Source organism: Camelina sativa, chromosome 15 (genome assembly GCF_030686135.1).
Source record: "Camelina sativa cultivar CO46 ecotype springtype chromosome 15, ASM3068613v1".
NCBI lineage: Eukaryota > Viridiplantae > Streptophyta > Magnoliopsida > Brassicales > Brassicaceae > Camelina > Camelina sativa.
In genome coordinates, this window is record NC_141894.1 from 5,431,626 (window position 1) to 5,454,524 (window position 22,899).

The following is a 22,899-nucleotide window of genomic DNA, read 5'->3' on the forward strand; positions in this document are numbered from 1 at the left end:
GAAAAGTTTGTTGAGATTATTTAAGGCAAACAACATCTTTGATTACGATGCGAATAAATTGGGTGAGTCGATAAGAGATTAATTAACTAGTGGATTCGTGGAACAATTGTGTATTAAGGAATATGTGATGCAATTTTAATCATAAGACGGAATGACTAAACGTAAAATAGCTTGTGGCCTTTCTTTTATCTTTCTTCCGATGCTTACATATGAATGGATATAAAGAATAATGCCGACTTATATATTGGTCACAACAAAACAGAGAAACATGATAAGTTGTACATGAAATTCTTGCAATGATAGGCAAGGAGCTAAAGAATGATGTCTACAAATTAATTAATTAAAGCATCCAATTATTCATTATAGGTTTTATTATTATTGATGCATGAAAATATAGAGAGAGGATGGAGATGAAAGACATGATACGGAACCAAGTTCCAATCACTTTTTAAGACATATAATTCTTATAACAAACATAATAAGGCTTCAAAATCTGCAAATTATATTCTCTGAAATTTGTCCCCTTTATTTTCTGCTTTGACGAATATATGTGAAGATGAAGGCTGAAGCCCTCTCATTTGCTTTTTACTTTTCCACCTTTTTCTTCTCGACACACTTCTAATGATAAATAAATGAAACTTATGTACCTAAAACAAAAATTTATATATATGTGTATATTTTTCCAAAAAAAATTCTAAACGTATATTAGTATTGATTTCTGGAATCTATAATAGTATTGAAGTAGTATTAAGTCTCACGATTTGGATCTACCATAGAAAATTATATATTTATGTCACTGAAGTGTGTTGACCCTGCTTTTTGACGTTGGGCACATATATGATACAATCTATCGCATATGCTTAGGTCAAAACAAGATAATAAAGATTGCATCAAGTAATCATTAGTTGTTTATCTTCATTTGCCAGTCTTCTTACTATCAAGAAAGATATAAGTGTTTCACATATATTTTCAATAATTTCGGTAAATTCCCACTATCTCAAACTTTTTTTTGTCTTCTATATATAACTGGTCAACTTGAACAGGCAAAAGGCAATATAGGCCTTAATTCAGTTTTCTAAAATTCAAGTGATACAAGTATTCAGTATAATGTTCACGTGGTTAAGCACTTAATTAGTTACTACTTTGTATAACCCTTATTTAACCATTTTTGGGGTTTTTTTTTGGCACTTGTTGCCTTACTAATTTGTATTTCCTTTGCTTAGAATGTATTTCTAAAGGTTGAGATTTTAGTGTAATGATACCAAGATGTTTGACAAAAAAAAAAAAAAAAAGTAAATAATGTTGCAACGTAACTTTAGTACTTGAAAGACACTGATTAATAAAATTACCAATTGTATACATATAGTACAATATATGTGTTTGTCAAAAAAAAAAAAAAAAAAAAAAATAGTACAATATATGTCGGAGGAATTGCGCCTTCACATATTGTTATGATGCGTTGAAATTAAGTAATACAAAATGCTTTTGTCCACTTCAACAAAATGTTACAAAGATTCGGTGTTGGATTTTCCAAATTTTTTATAAAGCATGTGTTACCGTTAGAGCAGTGAAGGTCGCTCTCTATGCATGTTGAAAACGAAAGCTACAATTAACAACTTACCCCTTCAATGGGAGGGGGAGCTATATAATATGTCTAATGCGAAGCCTCGACCTAATATAATTTGTGTTTTCTACGCATTTCTGATATTCCTATATATCTTTTTGGAAAATGATATTTGAGTTTATATTCATTTCTAATATTCCATACCTTTTTTTTTTTTGAAAATGATAGCAATTAGGGATAATTTTTTTTCTTATGTTTTTTTTCTTCCAAATATAATAATATGTTTATGTCAACGATTATGTTCTTTCGTGCATTTTTAAGGATCAAAATATTGTATTTTGTATATTTATGATTGTAGAAAGAGAAACTTGTATCGGTGTCTTCTTTGTAATAAGCAGTCAGAGAAAGTGCAACTATTTGGTATAATTATGCATTTTGGTAAGAAGATTGGTCGATTGATGATTATTCAATTTTATTATGAGACGAGGTAGTTTAATTAGGGGAATCGTCAAACATAGGATTAAGCAGCTGATCAAAGTGATGTTGCAGCCAACAAAGAGTCTACGTTGAGATCAACAGAGCCACGTGTTTTCTAATCATGCAGCAATTGAATCTAACATGTTCAAGATAAATAAATAAATATTGACACACATATATATATACAAGTAAACACACTGTACATGTGGTTCGTGGGGATTTGGAAAATAAGATCATGCAACGATGGCCACACGACAGGGTCCGATCGATCCGACAGAATCTTTATAGAAAATTTTACATTACTAGACTAGATGGGTTGACCTTTCCCACTAAACTGGGAAAATCTGACCCTTTTCCTTTTTCTATGTAATTTGAAAGCACTTAAAAAATCCAATCATGAAAACGATTAACAAGGATAAAGTGGAAATAAGTAATCTTCTTTTGAGGAAGCTAATTTAAATAGGGACGTAGTTAAGCTTCTTATTGCATGCAACTGTGTAACAATAGCGATCTTGTAACCCAAATGTGAGAATTCACTTCCGCTGTCTCTTTCACAAATTTTGTCTTCGAGACAAGACATATATCCCTCTCCTATATCTTCTTTTAATACTTTCAATTTTTCTTTCACATTAACTTTTGCATTTTTGAAACACCTCGAAACAAAAAGGTGATAGTGCAAAAATTAACTTCAAAACATATAATCACCTAGCTTGAGCAGTAGCATTTTCTTAGGTAGTGAGTAAACCCATATACAGCTAATAAATTTTAAATTTGAGTTTTTTTTCTTTCTTGAAAGAAACAGAAAATAATGTCATTGATTCATAATCAATGCATGTACTAAAGAAACAAAAAATCGGTAATCCAAAAAAAAAAAAGGTAACACTTATATGTATAGGACATACCGACATAGTCATTTTTGTTGTTGTTAAAGGAGCTAATTTATCTGAGAATTATTGATTGAGAACGTAGGCATCCGCTTTATTGAGGCAATCTAGCTCTCAACTTATTGGGCTTCAAATTTTAGGCCATAATAAATAGACATAGCCCAAGGCGTTGACATTGAAAGAGGGGCATGGCTCACGATACACAGCCGTTAAGTAGTACCAGGCGTGGATTTTAAGTATTAAACAAAATGTGTTAAAAGGCAAAAAAAATGAATGAAAGTCTCCTAGAGTTTAAAGAGCTTCAAGAATTTGCTTACGTATATAGTATATACACACTTAAAAGATGTATTTGAATATCTTTTTATATTTTATAATTCTGGTATTTGAATGTCTTTGTGTTTCATGGCAAGACGCACACCACAAAGGCACAAATGTTCTCTTTGTAAGAAAACTAGCTAGAAAACCCTAACGTAAGAGTTGTTTATTTAAATATAACATTTAATGGTTGAACCATTTTTATACGCAGAAAATGAATTAATTTAACGTTTACTTTATTTGTATCACCATGCATCAAACTTTTTCATATAGAGGGGGTTGGTAAATGCCAACATACTAATTGATAAAACATCAAATCAAATATAAATGAGAGATATGTGGGTAGTTGAGATATATTAAAACTCTTCTTTCGATACGTTACGTACTACATAAATGATCTTGGCATTATGCACGCTTGTCATTAGACAAATACTAGCTATTTTCGTTACTATTTATAGTACCCACTTCACTTTGTTACTTCTCAACATTCAGTTTTCAATCTAACAAAAACATAAAAGCATTCAGTTTTCAAGCAGAAGTTTAGAGACAATGGCTATCATCAATTTCGAGGATCAAACCACATTGTACAATTTCGTGGTCAAAGAAGGTAACGGCGTGAAAGGTATGATAGACTCGGGCCTCTCCATTGTTCCAAAGCCCTTCGTCCAGCCTATCTCTGAGAGAATCCCGACCCAAAACGCCCTTACTTGTGAGGCTTCCCAGCCGATCGATCTTTCCCATCTAAACGGCCCACACCACAAGGAGGTGGCCAAACAGATCGTTGAAGCTGCTGAGACGCTTGGCTTCTTCCAGGTAAATAATGGTCGACACATATCATATGGGTTGGTGTAGAAAGGAGCAATATATTCCTGTATAAACATGTAAATTTGAACTGACGTTAATGTTCAAAAGATATTACATATATTATAAATGCTTACATATAATATTGAGTGTCTTTATCAATCTGACAATCTGTTACATACATGCATGTTTATAATAAGAAAAAACTGTATAATTTGAGGATGAAATGCAAATGACAGGTGGTGAACCATGGTGTTTCAGTGGAGCTGCTCGAATCGCTGAAAACGTCGGCTCATGAGTTTTTCGCACAAGCTCCTGAGGAAAAAGCGATATACCTAAAAGAAGTGAGTCCAAGCAAGCTGGTTAAGTACGGAACGAGCTTCGTGCCAGATAAGGAGAAGGCGATTGAGTGGAAGGATTATGTGAGCATGATGTACACCAGTGACCATGAGGCTCTTCAACACTGGCCTCAACCATGCAGGTATATACATGAACTAAATCTATATTAACATTTATACATCAAACTTGTATTATATAAATAGAGTATAAATGTTAAGAAATTCATGTTGGAAATAAGATGAAATGTAAAATAATATATAGACTTATATTTGAATCATAATAGACTTATATTTGAATCATAAATTTACAAAATTTAACATATAATATATGTGTGACGACAGAGATGTGGCACTTAAGTTCATGAAGTCATCCATGGAAATGGTGAAAAATGTAGTCAACATTCTGATGGAAAATGTAGGAGTGAAACTAGAAGAAGAGAGGATGAATGGTTTGATGGGAACCAAGATGGTCAACATGAATTACTACCCCACCTGTCCGAGCCCCGAGCTGACCATTGGCGTTGGCCGTCACTCCGACATGGGTATGTTGACTGTTTTATTACAAGACGGCATTGGTGGTCTATACGTTAAACTAGACAACGGTGAATGGGCCGAGATCCCTCCTGTCCACGGAGCTTTAGTCATCAACATCGGCGACACTATGCAGGTTTGTCAAAACGAATTTACAATGAATGGACTTATACATATATTTTATATACTATAAATGTGGTATCCATATTTATTTATGATATTCTAATACAAATATATAAAAATTTCAACAGATTTTGAGCAATGGGAAGTACAAAAGTGCCGAGCATAGGGTTCGAACCACAAACATCGGATCAAGAGTCTCTGTGCCCATTTTCACGGCACCTAATCCCTCAGAGAAGATAGGACCGTTGCCGGAAGTTGTGAAACGCGATGGAGTGGCTAGATACAAGGAGTTGTTGTTTCAAGACTACATGAATAACTTCTTCGGCCAACCACACGACGGCAAAAAATCTCTCGACTTCGCACGTGCCGAGTGATACTATCAGCAGTTGTCACGTATTAAATCAACCACAACGACCATGTTTCTCCTTTTTATCCTTTGTCCTTTTTTTTATTTTTATCCTTAGTCCCACGTTAAACTGAGTTGTTGTTTCTCTTTTTTGTTTTTCTTTTTTGATGTAATTTTTTTTTAATCCTTCTCGATCCCCATGTTTTTGACTTTTTGTTTTGGTACAATCTATAAATTAATAAAATCTGCCTTCTTTGGGGGAATCCTTAAACTTGATGAATCTTTATGAAATTTTTCATGCATATTAGGTTGAATGGTTTTTTTTTTAACCAAGAATTTCTAAAGTCCCAGAGTCTGCTGACCTACCTATTGATTTTTTTTACTGCAATGATTTTTTTTTACCAATTCCTCCATGGATTTCCAATCTCTGGACTTTTCGCCTCATTTATAATATTAGAATTTGAATTTCCATTATTATTTCCATATTTCATCTCGCTTTCATGGCATACTATATTTACGATTTAGACTTATCGGGTTCTAGGAGGTCCTTCACAAATTTTCGTTGACTATTAGAAGAAGAGAACAATAATCATATTTTAAAACTACAATGTTTATTAAAAATGCAAATTATATGGTGCAATTTTAAAGAAAGTCGGTGTGACGTAAGCGGTAGGGGATTCTGAGACTTTCAAGTTATGACGTGAATCGTGTACTTCAAACAATGTGACGTTATATGTTTACGGATTATTCAAACCTCGTGATTTTTGCTTCCTTCGTCAAATTTTCCTTTTTTACTTGTAGAAGAGTAAATTTCCACTTACGCCCAATTAGAACTCGTTCGTTAACTCACCAGACACCACGGATTAGAATAATATTCCATAAACGTGTTTAAAGAACCTTAAACCACTTTGTTAAAACTTAAAAGTAACTTTTTTTTACCTATATCTTACATTATATTATGGTCGATCACATCGTTTACTATGACCAAATTCATATTGATTATTACTAACATTAATCCAAAAACGATAAAATCCTATTGCTTATCCTGCCAGCGTCTACTCAAATCTAAGTTTTTACATGAAACAATTTAAGGCAAGTTAGGCAACTATAATGTCTCTTTCTGTCTTTTAAAAGTCAATATATATCCACGATAGGATAAAACGAGGGAGTCAGGGACTAGCTTCTTTTTTTTTAGTATCAACGATCCGACGACCCATTTTGATTAACCATGCACGTCTTTTCCTCTCATAATATATATATACTACTAGTATAAGATACTCTCTTCTCTGTCAATCTCATCGCAATTTGCACCCATCTTAGGTATTGAGAAGCACCCTTAGGTATTGTTAAGCTAATTAGATATCTGAATTTGGGTTAATGGGTCATTCGTTTTTTGTGTTTTCTAGTTCGAAATTCTCTGATTTTTGGAATTGTAGTGAGTGGTTTCTCGTTGTTTAGGCTTTAGCTAAGGTTTCTGTGTTTTGAATTGTAGTGATATTTGTGTTCGTTCTCTGGGTTTCAATGTTTGGGGTTTCATGATTTCAAGCTGATGATTGATGATGAATGATGAAACTTTAGTGATTCTAGGTGTTGCTCTCGGTTAATGAATCAGAGTTAGTGAAACAAAGACGTTGTCAGGTCTGTAAGCTGTGATAAAATTCAGATTTTATAAGGAAAAACAACAAAATAAAATTCAGATTTTATAAGGGAAAACAACAAAATAAAATTCAGATTTTATAAGGGGAAACAACAAAATAAAATTCAGATTTTATAAGAAAAAACAACAAAATAACAAAAATAAAGAACATTACAACCAAATTTAGTAGATTTTATAAGTGAAAATAACAAAAATAAAATTCAGATTTTATTAAAAAATAACAAAAATAAAACTCAGATTTTATAAGTGAAAAATAACAAAAATAAAACTCAGATTTTATAAGTGAAAAATAACAAAAATAAAACTCAGTTTTCATAAAAAAAAAATAACAGAAATAAAACTCATACATTATAAGTGAAAAACCACAAAAATAAAATTGGGCTGTCCATAGATAATACCATCTGGACATGGTCTTTTTGGGTTTGGACACATTTCGGACCATGGACCACTTGGGCTTGTCCAAGTTTCGCCCATAAAAAAAAAGACCAAGTGGACACGCCCAATAGTCCATGGTCCACCCATTTGACAGTTCTATATACTAGGTTTAACCATCGAATCGTTTCATTTTGTTTTCTTTTCCCACTTGCCTCTGGCGTCCCATGACTCCCATCGCGCGCGCATGCATTATATGCTTCGAGCTAGTTACAAATTTCAGTGTTTCTTCTATATTGGAGACGTACGAATGATAATGGACCAAACTTTTGGAATATATGATTAAATATGTCATATATACCGATACATAAGACAGATATATATGTAATATGTCATAAAAAAACCTAATACTTTTCCGCGACAATGTTTTTTTCCTTGTAAGTTTTTTTTTTAATAAATGATAAATTAGTTTTATAAAACATAATTAATTAAATAAGATATATATATATATATATATATATATATGTAATAGGACAAAAAGGTTTAGAATAGATGGAGAGGAAGATGTCCAACAAGAACAACTTGGGGTCAACCATTGATGACTCTGGTTGAATGATCCATTGACTTGACCAGCTGCTACGAATTGACTCAATAAATTGAAACAAACAGTATATAGAGGATGCTATATTGATTCATTCTTCAATTTTTTTATTTATTCTATCTTCCTTACAAATGATTTTATAAACAAATATCATTTTTTGTTATGCAAAAATGAGTATCTGAAAAACAAATATCATATTAGATTACTCTTCTTTCCATGGTTCCCTATTTTTGTTACTTGTATTTGACATCAGAATTAGAATAGTTTATAGTAGTACTAGCTAGTTTCTTCCTAACATTCCAATGTAATTTGTTGAAAGGTAAATGTTTGTGCTAGAGAATGATTCCTTTACCAAAAGCTTATCCAAAGATGTGGTAAAGATTTGGACAAAAAAGTCAATAGCTTTCCAAGAGTGAGTTTTGACAATGAGCAGTGGATTAATGGGAGACTCTTTAGTGCAGTTGAAATTGTGATTTATAATTATGGTAATAATTATCAGTATTTCCACTACTTTTTAATTGGCGGCATATTTCCACAGCTTTACACACCCTCATCGGATCAAACTTTCGCCTCATGGTTTGCAAAGAGAATTACAAACAATCACCACTATATTCAATAGTTTCTTTGGTATTTGAAAATAAAACAGAAAAATATGGTATGTATATTAAGGAATTCTCCAAAAAAGGAAAGGCATTCTCCAAAAAAGAGGTCGACCGGTAAGACGTTGGGATTAGGTCATTAATTATCCTCATTATAACGATTTTAAGTTATGATAGAATGTATATACTTAATTAATTAATTATTGAGATATCAATGCGAATGAAGAGGTGTAAGATTAACATAAGTGAAGAAATCATATATGTGAATGTGAATCTTTATAATAATATTATTTTGTTAATTATTTTAATTATTATATCTATATGTATCTTCAAATTTATGCGTAAATGTGGTAATTGACTGAATTACACGATTATCACTAAATAGGAGTCAATTCTATTTTAGAAAGAAAAAAATATGAATGATAAAATTTTGAAATTATAAACAAATTTGACCAATTCAAATAAATTATAATTGTAATTTTTAAAAAATCATCCCACTCAGAGAATTTCAGAAATTTCTGGTTGTAAATTGTAGTGGGAAAATATCCAACAGAGTGTGGTGGAAACTAAATCATTCCACAGTTGTTATAAGAAAAACATGTGACTCTTATATTTTTTTCCTAAATAACAGTTAACTTAGAATAATTAAAAGATTCATGGGATTGGTTGGCTGCTAACGACGGTTTGTGAACTATCCCGTAACTGTAGTTGCAACTTGCAAGTAATGAAAAACAGTGACAAGAAACGACTAAACCTTTTGTTTGTGTTAAAGAAGAGACCAGTTAGTACTTCATGTCCACAAAAGTAAGCTGAACATATTTTGAAGTGAGAAAGGAACTGACGGGTAATATTCGGTTTTTGATTAGGTGGCTTTGTCATTGTCAATTTCAGAGAAACTACCAAATAGAAAAATGTAACATTACTCATGTTTTTTCATTTTTTCTTTTGTTGATCTCCCCAAGTTAAAATTTTCAAACGAAGCAATACAAATCTTACCTTTACGAGCACAAAGTCGGAGTTATGCGTTTAACGTCATGATGATTAATAGATGTTTCGTGGTGAGCGCGGTAATATAATCATCATATAAGAAGTTAATGAATCCTCGTCAGACACTTTGGAAGAGTAAACAAACACACAAAAATTAAATCTTGGCTTGAAAAGTCAGTCCTCTCCCTGGCATTTTCCTTTGCGTCCCTATGATATGAAAGGTAAAAGCGTCATATATATGCATTGGGTCCACATATTGTGATGCGAAGAGACTGATTCCAAAATCTCAAGCCCAAAAAGACTTTTACCGGGTCGGATCATTGATTATGAAGGATTTATAAGTCAACAGAAATGACTTGACCAAATCGGATCATTGATTATAAAGGGATTAATAAGACACACACGACACAAACTCTCTCTTTATATAAAGAGAGCAAAAGGAGGAGGGAATAGTAAAACCAAAGCCATGGAGAAGATGATGGGGTTACGGGACAACATAAGAGAATCAAAAGAAGATGAGGAAGAAGTGGTAAAGCTTCCAGGGTTTAGGTTTCACCCTACGGACGAGGAGCTCGTAGGATATTATCTTTCTAAAAAAGTACTCCTCAAGAAACCGAGCAAGATCGATGAGATTGTCAGCCAAATCGATATCTATAAATTTGATCCCTGGGATCTTCCAAGTAAGTTTTGTTTTACTCCCTCTTGTTAATTTGTTCATTTACATCTTTAGGTCTTAATTACTATTTTTTAGAAAAGAGAAAATTAGTAGAGATCACTTGAATGCATGGTTGTGAAGTAAAAAACTAGTACATTAATTATTGTAACCAAACTGATGCTAAAATGTAATGTTTGTTTTGAAGGGTCGAGGAACACGGAGAAGGAAAACTACTTCTTTTGCAAGAGAGGAAGGAAATATAGAAACAGCATAAGACCAAACCGAGTGACTGGTTCCGGTTTTTGGAAAGCCACGGGAATAGACAAACCTGTCTATTCGGATGGACCTAATAAAACAGTGATCGGTCTAAAGAAGACACTCGTGTATTACCTTGGAAGCGCCGGGAAAGGAAGCAAGACAGATTGGATGATGCACGAGTTTCGTCTTCCTACAGCCAATGACACTATCCCCGGTGGCCCTACACACTCTAACCCTACTCCAACTTCCGCACTACAAGCAGTAAGTTTCTAATGATCTACTCGTTCATGATGATATCTAGCATGCATGTTTCCTTTTTTCGACAAGTTTTTGATTCTTAATATAAATAATTGCAGGAAGTGTGGACGTTATGCCGGATATTCAAGAGAAATGTGTCTAGTCGAAAATACACTTCGGACTGGAGAGAATTAGCAAATGGCAAACGGGTGAAGCCGCAACAATCTAATTACCAAGAAGCATATATCAATTTTGGTGACAATGAAAGTAGTAGTAGTACCAACGTGATTAAAGGGAGCTACGAGAGGAGCGCTTTCCAGCTTCACCAAACGCATCATCAACATCAACATCAAGACCAGCCAATTCCCATGGACACCGCCACACAGGTTGATTCGCTTCAACAATTCTCCAACGATAACATTGACTATGAGAGCTACGAAAACTGGGACGAGCTTCGATCGGTTGTGGAATTTGCTTTCCCACCTTCTTCTTTTAGTTAGATCACTAAACCACTAGTAGTTAACTTACTAGCATATCTATCTGTTTACTTGGACGTTTTGTATTCTCTATTTATAAACATGGATCTTTTGTATGTATGTATATGAATGCGCCTGACTATATATATTTGTATTGGCCTATATTCACGGAATGGCTTATATTATTATTTGCATATTTTATCTTTGGTATATAAATATCTCATCGTTACATGTGAATATGTGATGACAAAAAATAATATATATAATTAAAGAATTACGGTTGATAATAAAAGTGGAAAAAACTCGTTTAGAACTTTAGACGGTTGATAATAATAATATCACACAAGTCTATATAGTATTGGGCTTAGTTTTCAATAGCCCATTAGGAAGAAACCCAAAAGAATTAAAAATAATCCTGTAACACCCGTACCGTCACAAAAGACAGAACAACATGTAATCCATCCGGTATGACCAAAAACATTTCTTTCTTTAAGATTTACCAACGAACAAACTTCAAACTGCAACTCTTAAACTTACTAACCTAGGAAAAAGGAAAAATGGAGTGAGTAAACAAGTTTACTCACTGAGGAGATCAAACTCTGCCCACTGGACATACAATAATCACGTTCCAAATATAATCAACAACCATTACTTAGCATAGATTCAGAATGTCTATCAAGCAAACAAACAAACAAACATCTTATTTCTCCTTAATAATTCTCATCTTATTTTATGCACTTTTGTAGCGACTACCACACGCAAACATTTCTGTTTCTTTACATTACTTAATAAGTTTTACTTTACTTATAGGTTTGGCCATTAACACTTTTTATGGCTCCCAAACCCCCTTTTCTTAGAAGACCACGGCCCATAGCTCGATTCTTCCCCTGCTCGTCAGCGGTTTATGACCTGCAATGAACCCGTCGGTTCATTACAGTCCAACATCCTCAAATATCTTATCCTTTCTCATTCTCATTCTCTTGTATGTTCATAATTATATTTATAATATAATATATAAGTTAATTCATAACATCATATCATGTAGCTAAATGTGCTTCACATATATCATGTTACTAACAACCTACTTTACTTTGCACACAAATCCACGCAAACACATTCAAATAACAAACAATTCTTGAGTCTATACTCAGCAACTATCGAAGAGTACATAAAGAAAAAGGTTACTGTTATCCGCAAATACCACCCTCACCTTAGCTATTGGATTGAATCCACGGTTTAGAAATAGCAACAATCCTCAATCTGCAACGGTTGAGTTTAACCGATCAATGATTATTTCCAAACAATAATCCATGACTTTAATCTAATATCCAAACCAACTTCTAAGACTTGATAAACTGGTATTCCTCCGATTAAATTAATTAGAATGATTTAATAACTAAACTAAACCAAAACTAACAATTTAATTAATATTAACCACCACAAGACGTAATGCTACACCAACTCCATAACCCAATTCACGTGACCACGTATTACATGCTTTCAGGTTCGACAATCCCATATAACACTAATCACACACACCACAAACCATTTCCTTCGTTCACGATAATTAAGTCTCGGTTCAGGGAATTAAACTACTCTAAGGATCTCTTGGTTTAGGCTGGTTTAGTTTTCAGTTCAATAATCAACAAAACAACACAACACAAACATGCACGAGACTAAGCTTCGCCATTTACCTCTCTCTCCAACTTTTCTCGGCGGATCTCCTCGAAGGCTTCACGTGACGGTTTAGTCACACGGTGGCTACTTCCTCATTCCCATGGCTCAGCAACATACATCACAAGCAAGCAACAAATCAAGGATTTGGTCTTCAACAGTCAGTAACTTACAGCCCAAGTTATAAAACAAATCTAGGTTTCCTTACTTATAATGGCCTCGATGATGGGCTACGGCTGCTCCGGTGTCAGCGGGTGACATCTCCGGTGAAAGATGATGGTTGACTGACCAACGGTGGCGATCGGTGGTGACCGGTGGTGACCGACGGAGACCAACGAGAACAACAGACCTTTACCCACGCTTCTCCTCCACGAGACTCACGGAAACAGTAGAGGACCACGACGGCTACAACAATCTCACTCTTATTGACTTAGGGTTTTGCTCAAGATCTCTTCCCTTTGTAAAAACAGCGACGGCGATAGATGCGTATACATACCTATGTATCCACGAGCACACACACAATACACATCTAATCTTGTCGTTTTGATCAACTTAATTAGGTCTTAAGGCTAGATTTAATAACAAAACAACCCGGCCCAATTAGAGTTAAGAAATTGGGGTGTTACAATTCTCCCCCACTTAAAATAAATTCGTCCTCGAATTTGTGAATTAATGTCTCCCCTACTTAGTTTTCATCCCAACTCAGGAGTATCTTACTCTTTAATCTTTAGCGTTTTAGATTATCCAATCCAATTTGGAGTGTCCTTCTCCTATATGTTTGTTTTGACTTCTTTCCAAACTTTTCGATCACCAATGAACCGCAGGTTTTCACTTGGTTATCTTGTAACCACTCTTGTTTCCATTTACTAGAAATAATCTCTTCATGCTTCTCATTTTCAGCTTTTTAACCAAGACAAAACTAATTCTTCCATTACTACGGTTAGTTCCGATGTTTAGCAGTATTACAACATGGGACGTCAAGTGTCATAATTCCTTTAACTTTCCATCGCTTAGACATAATACACATCCTTCAAATAAGATCTAAAATTTAAATAGAATACTCCAATTTCCAACAAAAGGTCTTTCCATTACCTTGACTTGTGAAAATAACCATTTCATCAACATACGACATTGTCAAACAATGTGTTGAAGTGTACCCATCCACCATGACCATTACGGTTTTGTGCAATACAGAGCTAAATGATCCACCAAGCTTCCGTTGCTCTAACTTGGTAAAGTTGACATCCCTTTGAAAGTTTTCCAATGCTAAATTTACCCTAACACTCTCTTACGGTTTTGGTTCCTTTTGGGTTTCACACTTCCATCTTTTTTTTTTTTATCCCTATCAAAGTAGTACTTTCCATATAATCCTCATTCGCCACACAATGACCATTCTGCATTACTCAAACACCAAATCAAATTAATGTTGCCTCCTCATTGTTCTTAGTGATCTCCATTTAGCTATCCTTAGTGGAATCCTATACCACCTATCAAACTTCATACGTTGTACACTTAGTGTTTTTCTCTTCTACAATTCCTTTTTTTTTTCCACTTAGAATAACAATCATTGCCTAAAGCTCCCTCCAAAGCCCCAACATTGAATCAATCACTTTTTTTTTTCTCAAATTTTTTTGTCTTGACTCATCCTGCTCTACAACTACCCAAATTGCCTCTGTACTGCTAGTAGTCCGCATCAATCCACCAACAATCTCTATTTTTTACCATACCCTTTTCCATTCGGGTTAAGACAACTTCAAATTATAAACAACATATCTCCATTGTCATGACACATTTTTTTTTTTATTCGTCTACAATACTCTGTAAAAATCCATAATCCACATTAATGTGTGGTGTCCTCCCACACTGCTCTTTTCCACTTCCTCCGCTGCAATTCCTTTTTGTGCTCTCCAAGCACTAGGATAACTTTGACTAGTGATCTTTATACAATACTTCATCTTTAAACTTTGTGGCCAACCCCGATAAACATCATTCAAAAATATTAACTTAGGTATTCGTCAAATGTCCATTTGAATTTTATAAGCTAGTATCTCACACCCCCGTCCACTCGAACAACACGTCCTTCCATGTGAATTAAATAACTGGTTTAGCCATACTAGCATATCATGTACCAAACTTCTGTTTGTGATCTACTACTCCGAGAAAACTACCGAAAACTACCGACCTTAATTGCATTAGTGGTCCTCAACATTAACTTCTACAAGTCAACTGACATTCCAACTTTTAGAAACAATTCCCACACTCTTTCGTCGATTCACGTTCCAATTAGTTGAGTAGTTTGTTTAATCTTACTACATGTCGCACAAGTATACATTCTTGCCAACACCATATCGACTTAAATGGTATTATCATCCATATGAGATTCCTTCCCATTTTTTTTCCTCTACAGTTTATAGGGCTCCTTCCCACGTTGTTTGTCACTTTAATGTCGCCACACATATCTTAGGGTGTTCCGTCCCTCTTAAAATTTTCACCATACTTTTCTGACTATCTTGACGAACTAATCTTCACTTGGAACTTCTTACCAACTCCTTTAAGCTTGCACACAAGGGCCTCAGATTTCATTTACAAAAACCAAAAAAAAATACAATCAAGAATCCCTAAACCTATAAACCAAACACGCAATTCAATCAAAGAAATAAGGCAACATTCAATATCAATCAAATCAAACAAAGCACACAAACATAAGACATGGTTCAAGTCTTCGTCTTCTTCATCACCGACCTTGGAAAAAAAACGATCTTCCCCACTGGAGGAATTATCCCTAGCAATCTCGCATGGTATTGACTCCTCACCCTTCCTCTTAAAAAAAAACATTCATCACACACTTTTTGGCTTCACGCGCAATTGCGGTTTAGGTTCTTACACCGCTTCTAAGGATTGATTTCCACTCGCCACAAAATCAAGCATAAGATTAGAATCCTACTAACTTTCACAATGAAAGTCAAGAACAAGTTTGTTGTTGGTGAATTCAAAATCTTTATACAAAACAAAACTCGTTTCCAGAAACTTTCTTTGAAAACATTTTTTTTTTTAAAACAAAAATCGTTTTTGAAATCTTGACCCTCCGGGTCAGCACCGGAGTGGCCTTAATCTGGCTCTGATACCAAATGTAACACCCGTACCGTCGCAAAAGACGGAACAACATGTAATCCATCCGGTCTGGCCAAAAACGTTTCTTTCTTTAAGATTCACCAACGAACAAACTTTAAACTGCAACTCTTAAACTTACTAACCTGGGAAAAAGGAAAAAGGGGGTGAGTAAACAAGTTTACTCAGTGAGGAGATCAAACTCTGCCCACTGGACATACAATAATCACGTTACAAATATAATCAACAACCATTACTTAGCATAGATTCAGAATGTCTATCAAGCAAACAAACAAACAAACATCTTGTTTCTCCTTAATAATTCTCATCTTATTTTATGCACTTTTGTGGCGACTACCACACGCAAACATTTCTGTTTCTTTACATTACTTAAGAAGTTTTACTTTACTTATAGGTTTGGCCATTAACACTTTTTATGGCTCCCAAACCCCCTTTTCTTAGAAGACCACGGCCCATAGCTCGATTCTTCCCCTGCTCGTCAGCGGTTTATGACCTGCAATGAACCCGTCGGTTCATTACAGTCCAACATCCTCAAATATCTTATCCTTTCTCATTCTCATTCTCGTGTATGTTCATAATTATATTTATAATATAATATATAAGTTAATTCATAACATCATATCATGTAGCTAAATGTGCTTCACATATATCATGTTACTAACAACCTACTTTACTTTGCACACAAATCCACGCAAACACATTCAAATAACAAACAATTCTTGAGTCTATACTCAGCAACTATCGAAGAGTACATAAGGAAAGAGGTTACTGTTATCCGCAAATACCACCCTCACCTTAGCTATTGGATTGAATCCACGGTTTAGAAATAGCAACAATCCTCAATCTGCAACGGTTGAGTTTAACCGATCAATGATTATTTCCAAACAATAATCCATGACTTTAATCTAATATCCAAACCAACTTCTAAGTCTTGATAAACTGGTATTCCTCCGATTAAAGTAATTAGAATGATTTAATAATTAAACTAAACCAAAACTAACAATTTAATTAATATTAACCACCACAAGACGTAATGCTACACCAACTCCATAACCCAATTCACGTGACCACGTATTACATGCTTTCAGGTTCGACAATCCCATATAACACTAATCACACACACCACAAACCATTTCCTTCGTTCACGATAATTAAGTCTCGGTTCAGGGAATTAAACTACTCTAAGGATCTCTTGGTTTAGGCTGGTTTAGTTTTCAGTTCAATAATCAACAAAACAACACAACACAAACATGCACGAGACTAAGCTTTGCCGTTTACCTCTCTCTCCAACTTTTCTCGGCGGATCTCCTCGAAGGCTTCACGTGACGGTTTAGTCACACGGTGGCTACTTCCTCATTCCCATGGCTCAGCAACATACATCACAAGCAAGCAACAAATCAAGGATTTGGTCTTCAACAGTCAGTAACTTACAGCCCAAGTTGTAAAACAAATCTAGGTTTCCTTACTTATAATGGCCTCGATGATGGGCTACGGCTGCTCCGGTGTCAGCGGGTGACATCTCCGGTGAAAGATGATGGTTGACTGACCAACGGTGGCGATCGGTGGTGACCGGTGGTGACCGACGGACAGGCCCGGCCCGCGACACATTCCTAAGACACATTTGTATTGGGCCTCAGTTTTTTTTTTTTTTTTTTGGTATTACAATTAGGCCTCTAAAAAGAAAATTATTGCAAATATAGGCCTCGTTTTTCTAAAAATATAAGTTTTGACCTCAATTTTTTTAATTTTATCTATTTATTATTGCAAAAATAGGCTCCTATTTTATGCATTTTGAAAATTTGGTTTTAAGTTTTAAATATTATAGGTAAAACCCATTAAAAAAAATTGTTTTGGTATTGGGCCTCATATTATGCTGGGCCGGCATTGCCGACGGAGACCAACGAGAACAACAGACCTTTACCCACGCTTCTCCTCCACGAGACTCACGGAAACAGTAGAGGACCACGACGGCTACAACAATCTCACTCTTATTGACTTAGGGTTTTGCTCAAGATCTCTTCCCTTTGTAAAAACAGCGACGGCGATAGATGCGTATACATACCTATGTATCCACGAGCACACACACAATACACATATAATCTTGTCGTTTTGATCAACTTAATTAGGTCTTAAGGCTAGATTTAATAACAAAACAACCCGGCCCAATTAGAGTTAAGAAATTGGGGTGTTACAAATCCCTTAAAAGAGAAACATTCTCACACAAAATGCTGACGCAAAATGCTGACGTGTCGCATTCACAGAGCTCCAGACACTATTTCCTTTATTTGTCATTAGTTTTTGATAATATTTACATCAGTTTTCCAAAAATATAATTAACACCCAAAATTAAATTCTTATATTCTCTTTTAAACTTAATTATAACCTTTAATTACATTTTCATAAAATCTTTAAAAGAAATTTTAAGAATTCTTTGTTCATATGATATGGTAATATAATATTGATATTATAAAAAATTTCATGGGTTAAATTTTAATTATTATACAAAATTTATATATATTTTTCTAAATATATATATATATATACTACACAGAAAAATTTTAGATTCTAATTACCGATAAATATTATAGATTTTGTGAATAAAAATTATAGTAAGAATATTTAATAATTATTTTATATCGCACATAGTGCGGATTGTTACCTAGTTACAATTTAAAGTCGGTAATTGATATTAAGGGCAAAAGTGGCAAACCCTAGGTTATATATATAAAGAAGAGGTTTCACTTCTTTTGCTTCTCCTTCTACTCGGCGTGTCAAAATCTTTCCCCCAGGCTAGTTAGGTTAGTTGTTATGATTCTTCTCCGTCTAAACTATCTTCTGTTGTTCTTGACTCATCTATGAATTCTACCTTTGATTTCAATATTATATGTGTTCCCGATCGCGCGTGCTAGTTATCTAAAACACTCTTATATCTCTCTTTTTTTTTCCTGCAGAGAATTTGGCAATCGTGAAAAACAAAGCAATTCCCTGCAGACTTTGGTAATCGTGAGAAACAAATCAAGTGACAATGGTAAAGGCTTCTTCTTCTTCTTTTTTGTAGTATCGATTCTAACGCTTTGTTTTTATTCGTTTGTGTGATATTAATCTAACGGGTTTGTTCTCCTTTTTTTTTGTTTGTTTGTTACTTGCAGGTGAAGTTTACAGTTGAAGAGCAACAGAAAATTATGGATCGTAAACACAACATCCGTAACATGTCTGTCATTGCCCATGTCGATCATGGTATATATATATTTTTTTGTTTACTTTTATTTTTTTAATCGTTTCTCTGATGATTTATGAAGCTTTTGTGTTTCTCATATTCCTATGCTTTTATTTAAAAACGTGAAGCGTTTATAGTATTGTTCTGTTTCATTATAATCGGTTGTTCATGTTGTTCTGTTTTCTATCAAAAATATATTCTGAAATAAAAAGTTTTGATCTTTTGATGACAGGAAAATCTACACTTACGGATTCACTTGTTGCTGCTGCTGGCATTATTGCTCAAGAATCTGCTGGTGATGTGCGTATGACTGATACCCGTGCTGATGAGGCAGAACGTGGTATCACCATCAAGTCTACTGGTATCTCTCTCTACTATGAGATGACCGATGACTCTTTAAAGAGTTTCACTGGAGCTAGAGACGGCAATGAGTATCTCATCAACCTCATTGACTCTCCTGGACATGTCGACTTTTCATCAGAAGTCACAGCTGCTCTCCGTATTACTGATGGTGCACTTGTGGTTGTTGACTGCATCGAAGGTGTCTGTGTTCAGACCGAGACTGTGCTAAGGCAAGCTCTTGGTGAAAGGATTAGGCCTGTTTTGACTGTGAACAAAATGGACAGGTGTTTCCTTGAGCTCAAGGTTGATGGTGAAGAGGCTTATCAGAATTTCCAGAGGGTGATTGAGAATGCTAATGTCATCATGGCCACGTATGAGGATCCTCTCCTCGGTGATGTTCAGGTTTACCCTGAAAAGGGGACAGTGGCTTTCTCTGCTGGTCTCCACGGTTGGGCTTTCACTCTGACCAATTTTGCTAAGATGTATGCTTCCAAGTTTAAATGTTTTGAATCTAAAATGATGCAGAGGCTGTGGGGTGAGAACTTCTATGATACTGAAACCAAAAAATGGACCACAAAAAACACTGGTTCAGCGACCTGCAAGGCTGCAAGCGTGGGTTTGTTCAGTTATGTTATGAGCCCATTAAGCAGATCATCAACACTTGTATGAATGACCAGAAGGATAAGCTGTGGAAGATGTTAGAGAAAGTTGGAGTCCAGATGAAGCCCGATGAGAAAGAGTTGATGGGTAAGCCTTTGATGAAGCGTGTCATGCAAACATGGCTCCCTGCCAGTACCGCTCTGCTTGAAATGATGATCTTTCACTTACCATCACCCTACACTGCGCAGAGGTACCGTGTTGAGAACTTGTATGAAGGTCCTCTTGATGATAAGTATGCTGCAGCTATCAGAAACTGTGATCCAGAAGGTCCTCTGATGCTCTATGTCTCTAAGATGATTCCTGCATCTGACAAGGGCAGGTTCTTTGCTTTCGGTCGTGTCTTTTCTGGTACCGTTTCCACTGGTTTGAAAGTCAGGATCATGGGTCCCAACTATGTCCCTGGTGAGAAGAAAGATTTATATGTCAAGAGTGTGCAGAGGACTGTCATTTGGATGGGTAAGAAGCAAGAGACAGTTGAGGATGTTCCCTGTGGTAACACTGTTGCTATGGTTGGGTTGGATCAGTTCATCACCAAGAATGCTACCTTGACTAATGAGAAGGAAGTGGACGCACACCCGCTTCGTGCCATGAAGTTTTCTGTCTCACCCGTTGTTCGTGTTGCAGTAAAATGCAAGGTTGCATCTGATCTTCCCAAGCTTGTGGAAGGTCTCAAGAGGCTGGCCAAGTCTGACCCTATGGTTCTATGCACAATGGAAGAGTCTGGTGAGCACATTGTAGCTGGTGCTGGAGAACTCCACATTGAAATTTGTGTTAAGGATCTTCAAGATTTTATGGGTGGTGCTGAGATCATAGTGTCAGATCCTATTGTTTCGTTGCGAGAGACAGTCCTTGAGAGGTCTAGCCGCACTGTGATGAGTAAGTCCCCAAACAAACACAACCGTCTTTACATGGAAGCCAGACCAGTGGAGGATGGTTTAGCAGAAGCCATTGATGAAGGCCGCATTGGTCCATCTGATGACCCCAAGGTTCGATCCAAGATTCTTGCAGAAGAGTTTGGGTGGGACAAGGATCTTGCCAAGAAAATCTGGGCGTTTGGACCTGACACGACAGGGCCCAACATGGTGGTTGATATGTGTAAGGGAGTGCAGTACTTGAATGAAATCAAGGACTCAGGGGTTGCTGGGTTCCAATGGGCTTCAAAGGAAGGTCCTTTAGCAGATGAAAACATGAGAGGGATCTGTTATGAGGTATGTGATGTTGTGCTCCATGCTGATGCAATCCACAGAGGAGGTGGTCAGATGATTTCAACAGCAAGAAGAGTCATCTACGCATCGCAGCTCACCGCCAAGCCAAGACTTCTTGAGCCGGTTTACATGGTCGAGATCCAAGCACCTGAGGGAGCTTTGGGAGGAATCTACAGTGTGTTGAATCAGAAGCGTGGACACGTGTTTGAAGAAATGCAAAGGCCAAGAACACCTCTCTACAACATCAAAGCCTACCTTCCTGTGGTGGAGTCGTTTGGTTTCTCAGGTCAGCTAAGGGCTGCAACCTCAGGACAAGCCTTTCCTTAGTGTGTGTTTGACCATTGGGACATGATGTCTTCTGATCCGCTCGAGGCTGGTTCACAGGCTGCTACATTGGTTGCTGATATCAGGAAGAGAAAAGGTTTGAAGCTACAGATGACTCCACTCTCCGATTTTGAAGACAAATTGTAATCGGACCATTACTGACTCTTACTCTTAATGACTCTGTTCTCCCTCTTAGGCTCGTTTATAGTTCACTTTTTTTGATCTAGCATTATTCCGCCCTGTGTTTATTGAAGACAAATGTGTTTGCTCTTTTAACATCATAGAAAGATCAATCAAGTTTTGTTTGTAGTTGAATTATTTTTTTCTGTTTTAACTTGGTTTTTCTCTTTCGATGACAAGCTTAATATGCTTTGGCTTTGATCCCATCGTAAAACTCTGAGTCTTCAAGACAGTGTCCTCTTTCCTTCCGTGTTGTCTGAACAAGTTACAAAACAGAAATATAACTCATCGTAAAACCTTGAGGCGCTTAGGCTTCTGTTGCTGCCTCTATAATATATAAAGAGAGACAGTTTTAGAACCATCATAGTTCATGAAGAACAAAAATAATAAATACAAACTTTGCTGTGAGAATTCCCTAGCTATACCGATTTAAAAAGCCAAGTCATGGGGAACCAGTTTCAGTTGCAGAGATTAGAGTCAATGGTTTCATAGGTCATTGATGCTTCTCACATGATGTTAGCAAAAGTGGATTTTTCAGATATATATAGAAACTACAAATAATGTTAAAGTGCAAAGCCAAGATCTCAGGAATACTCTACATACATGAACCTTCTCTGCCACACCATCGGGATGCTTTACCACACGCCTCTGTGAACCGAAGCTGATTTACTTCGAAGGAGTTGTATGATCTGAAACAAGCCGTTTTTAAGCTTTGACAATGGAATCAATTAGTTACTCTCTGTTTTATAACTTGTTTTTTTCTCTCTTTAGATGGCAACCTTTAAAACGTCAAATAATATGCTTTTGCTCTTAACTTGTGCAAAGCTTTATTAGTATTTTGGTGTTTTTTTTATCGTCAAAGCTTTCACTTTAAGCCACAACAACTTCAGCTTCAATATTGATTGGAACTGACTGATGGATGAGGCAGTGCTTTAGAATTTTCAGCC

The 22,899-nt window shown here is 35.6% G+C and overlaps 2 protein-coding genes and 1 pseudogene across 2 annotated transcripts; all 3 read left to right on the plus strand.

Annotated features, from left to right (window-relative positions):
- The first annotated feature begins 3,620 nt into the window (after window positions 1–3,620).
- On the plus strand, window positions 3,621–5,650 carry LOC109129070 (scopoletin 8-hydroxylase-like). Its single transcript, XM_019236660.2, has 4 exons — window positions 3,621–4,053; window positions 4,281–4,522; window positions 4,722–5,046; window positions 5,162–5,650. Exons 1-4 carry the CDS (start codon window positions 3,790–3,792, stop codon window positions 5,405–5,407), a joined length of 1,077 nt encoding a protein of 358 aa, XP_019092205.2. The 5' UTR covers window positions 3,621–3,789; the 3' UTR covers window positions 5,408–5,650.
- Window positions 5,651–9,968: 4,318 nt separating this feature from the next.
- Window positions 9,969–11,417, plus strand: LOC104745511 (transcription factor JUNGBRUNNEN 1). The gene is made up of 3 exons (XM_087489383.1): window positions 9,969–10,275; window positions 10,456–10,769; window positions 10,865–11,417. The coding sequence occupies exons 1-3, from the start codon at window positions 10,062–10,064 to the stop codon at window positions 11,243–11,245; spliced, it is 909 nt and encodes a 302-aa protein (XP_087345509.1). The 5' UTR covers window positions 9,969–10,061; the 3' UTR covers window positions 11,246–11,417.
- Window positions 11,418–19,173: 7,756 nt separating this feature from the next.
- Window positions 19,174–22,090, plus strand: LOC104745512 (elongation factor 2-like; annotated as a pseudogene).
- Window positions 22,091–22,899: the final 809 nt, after the last annotated feature.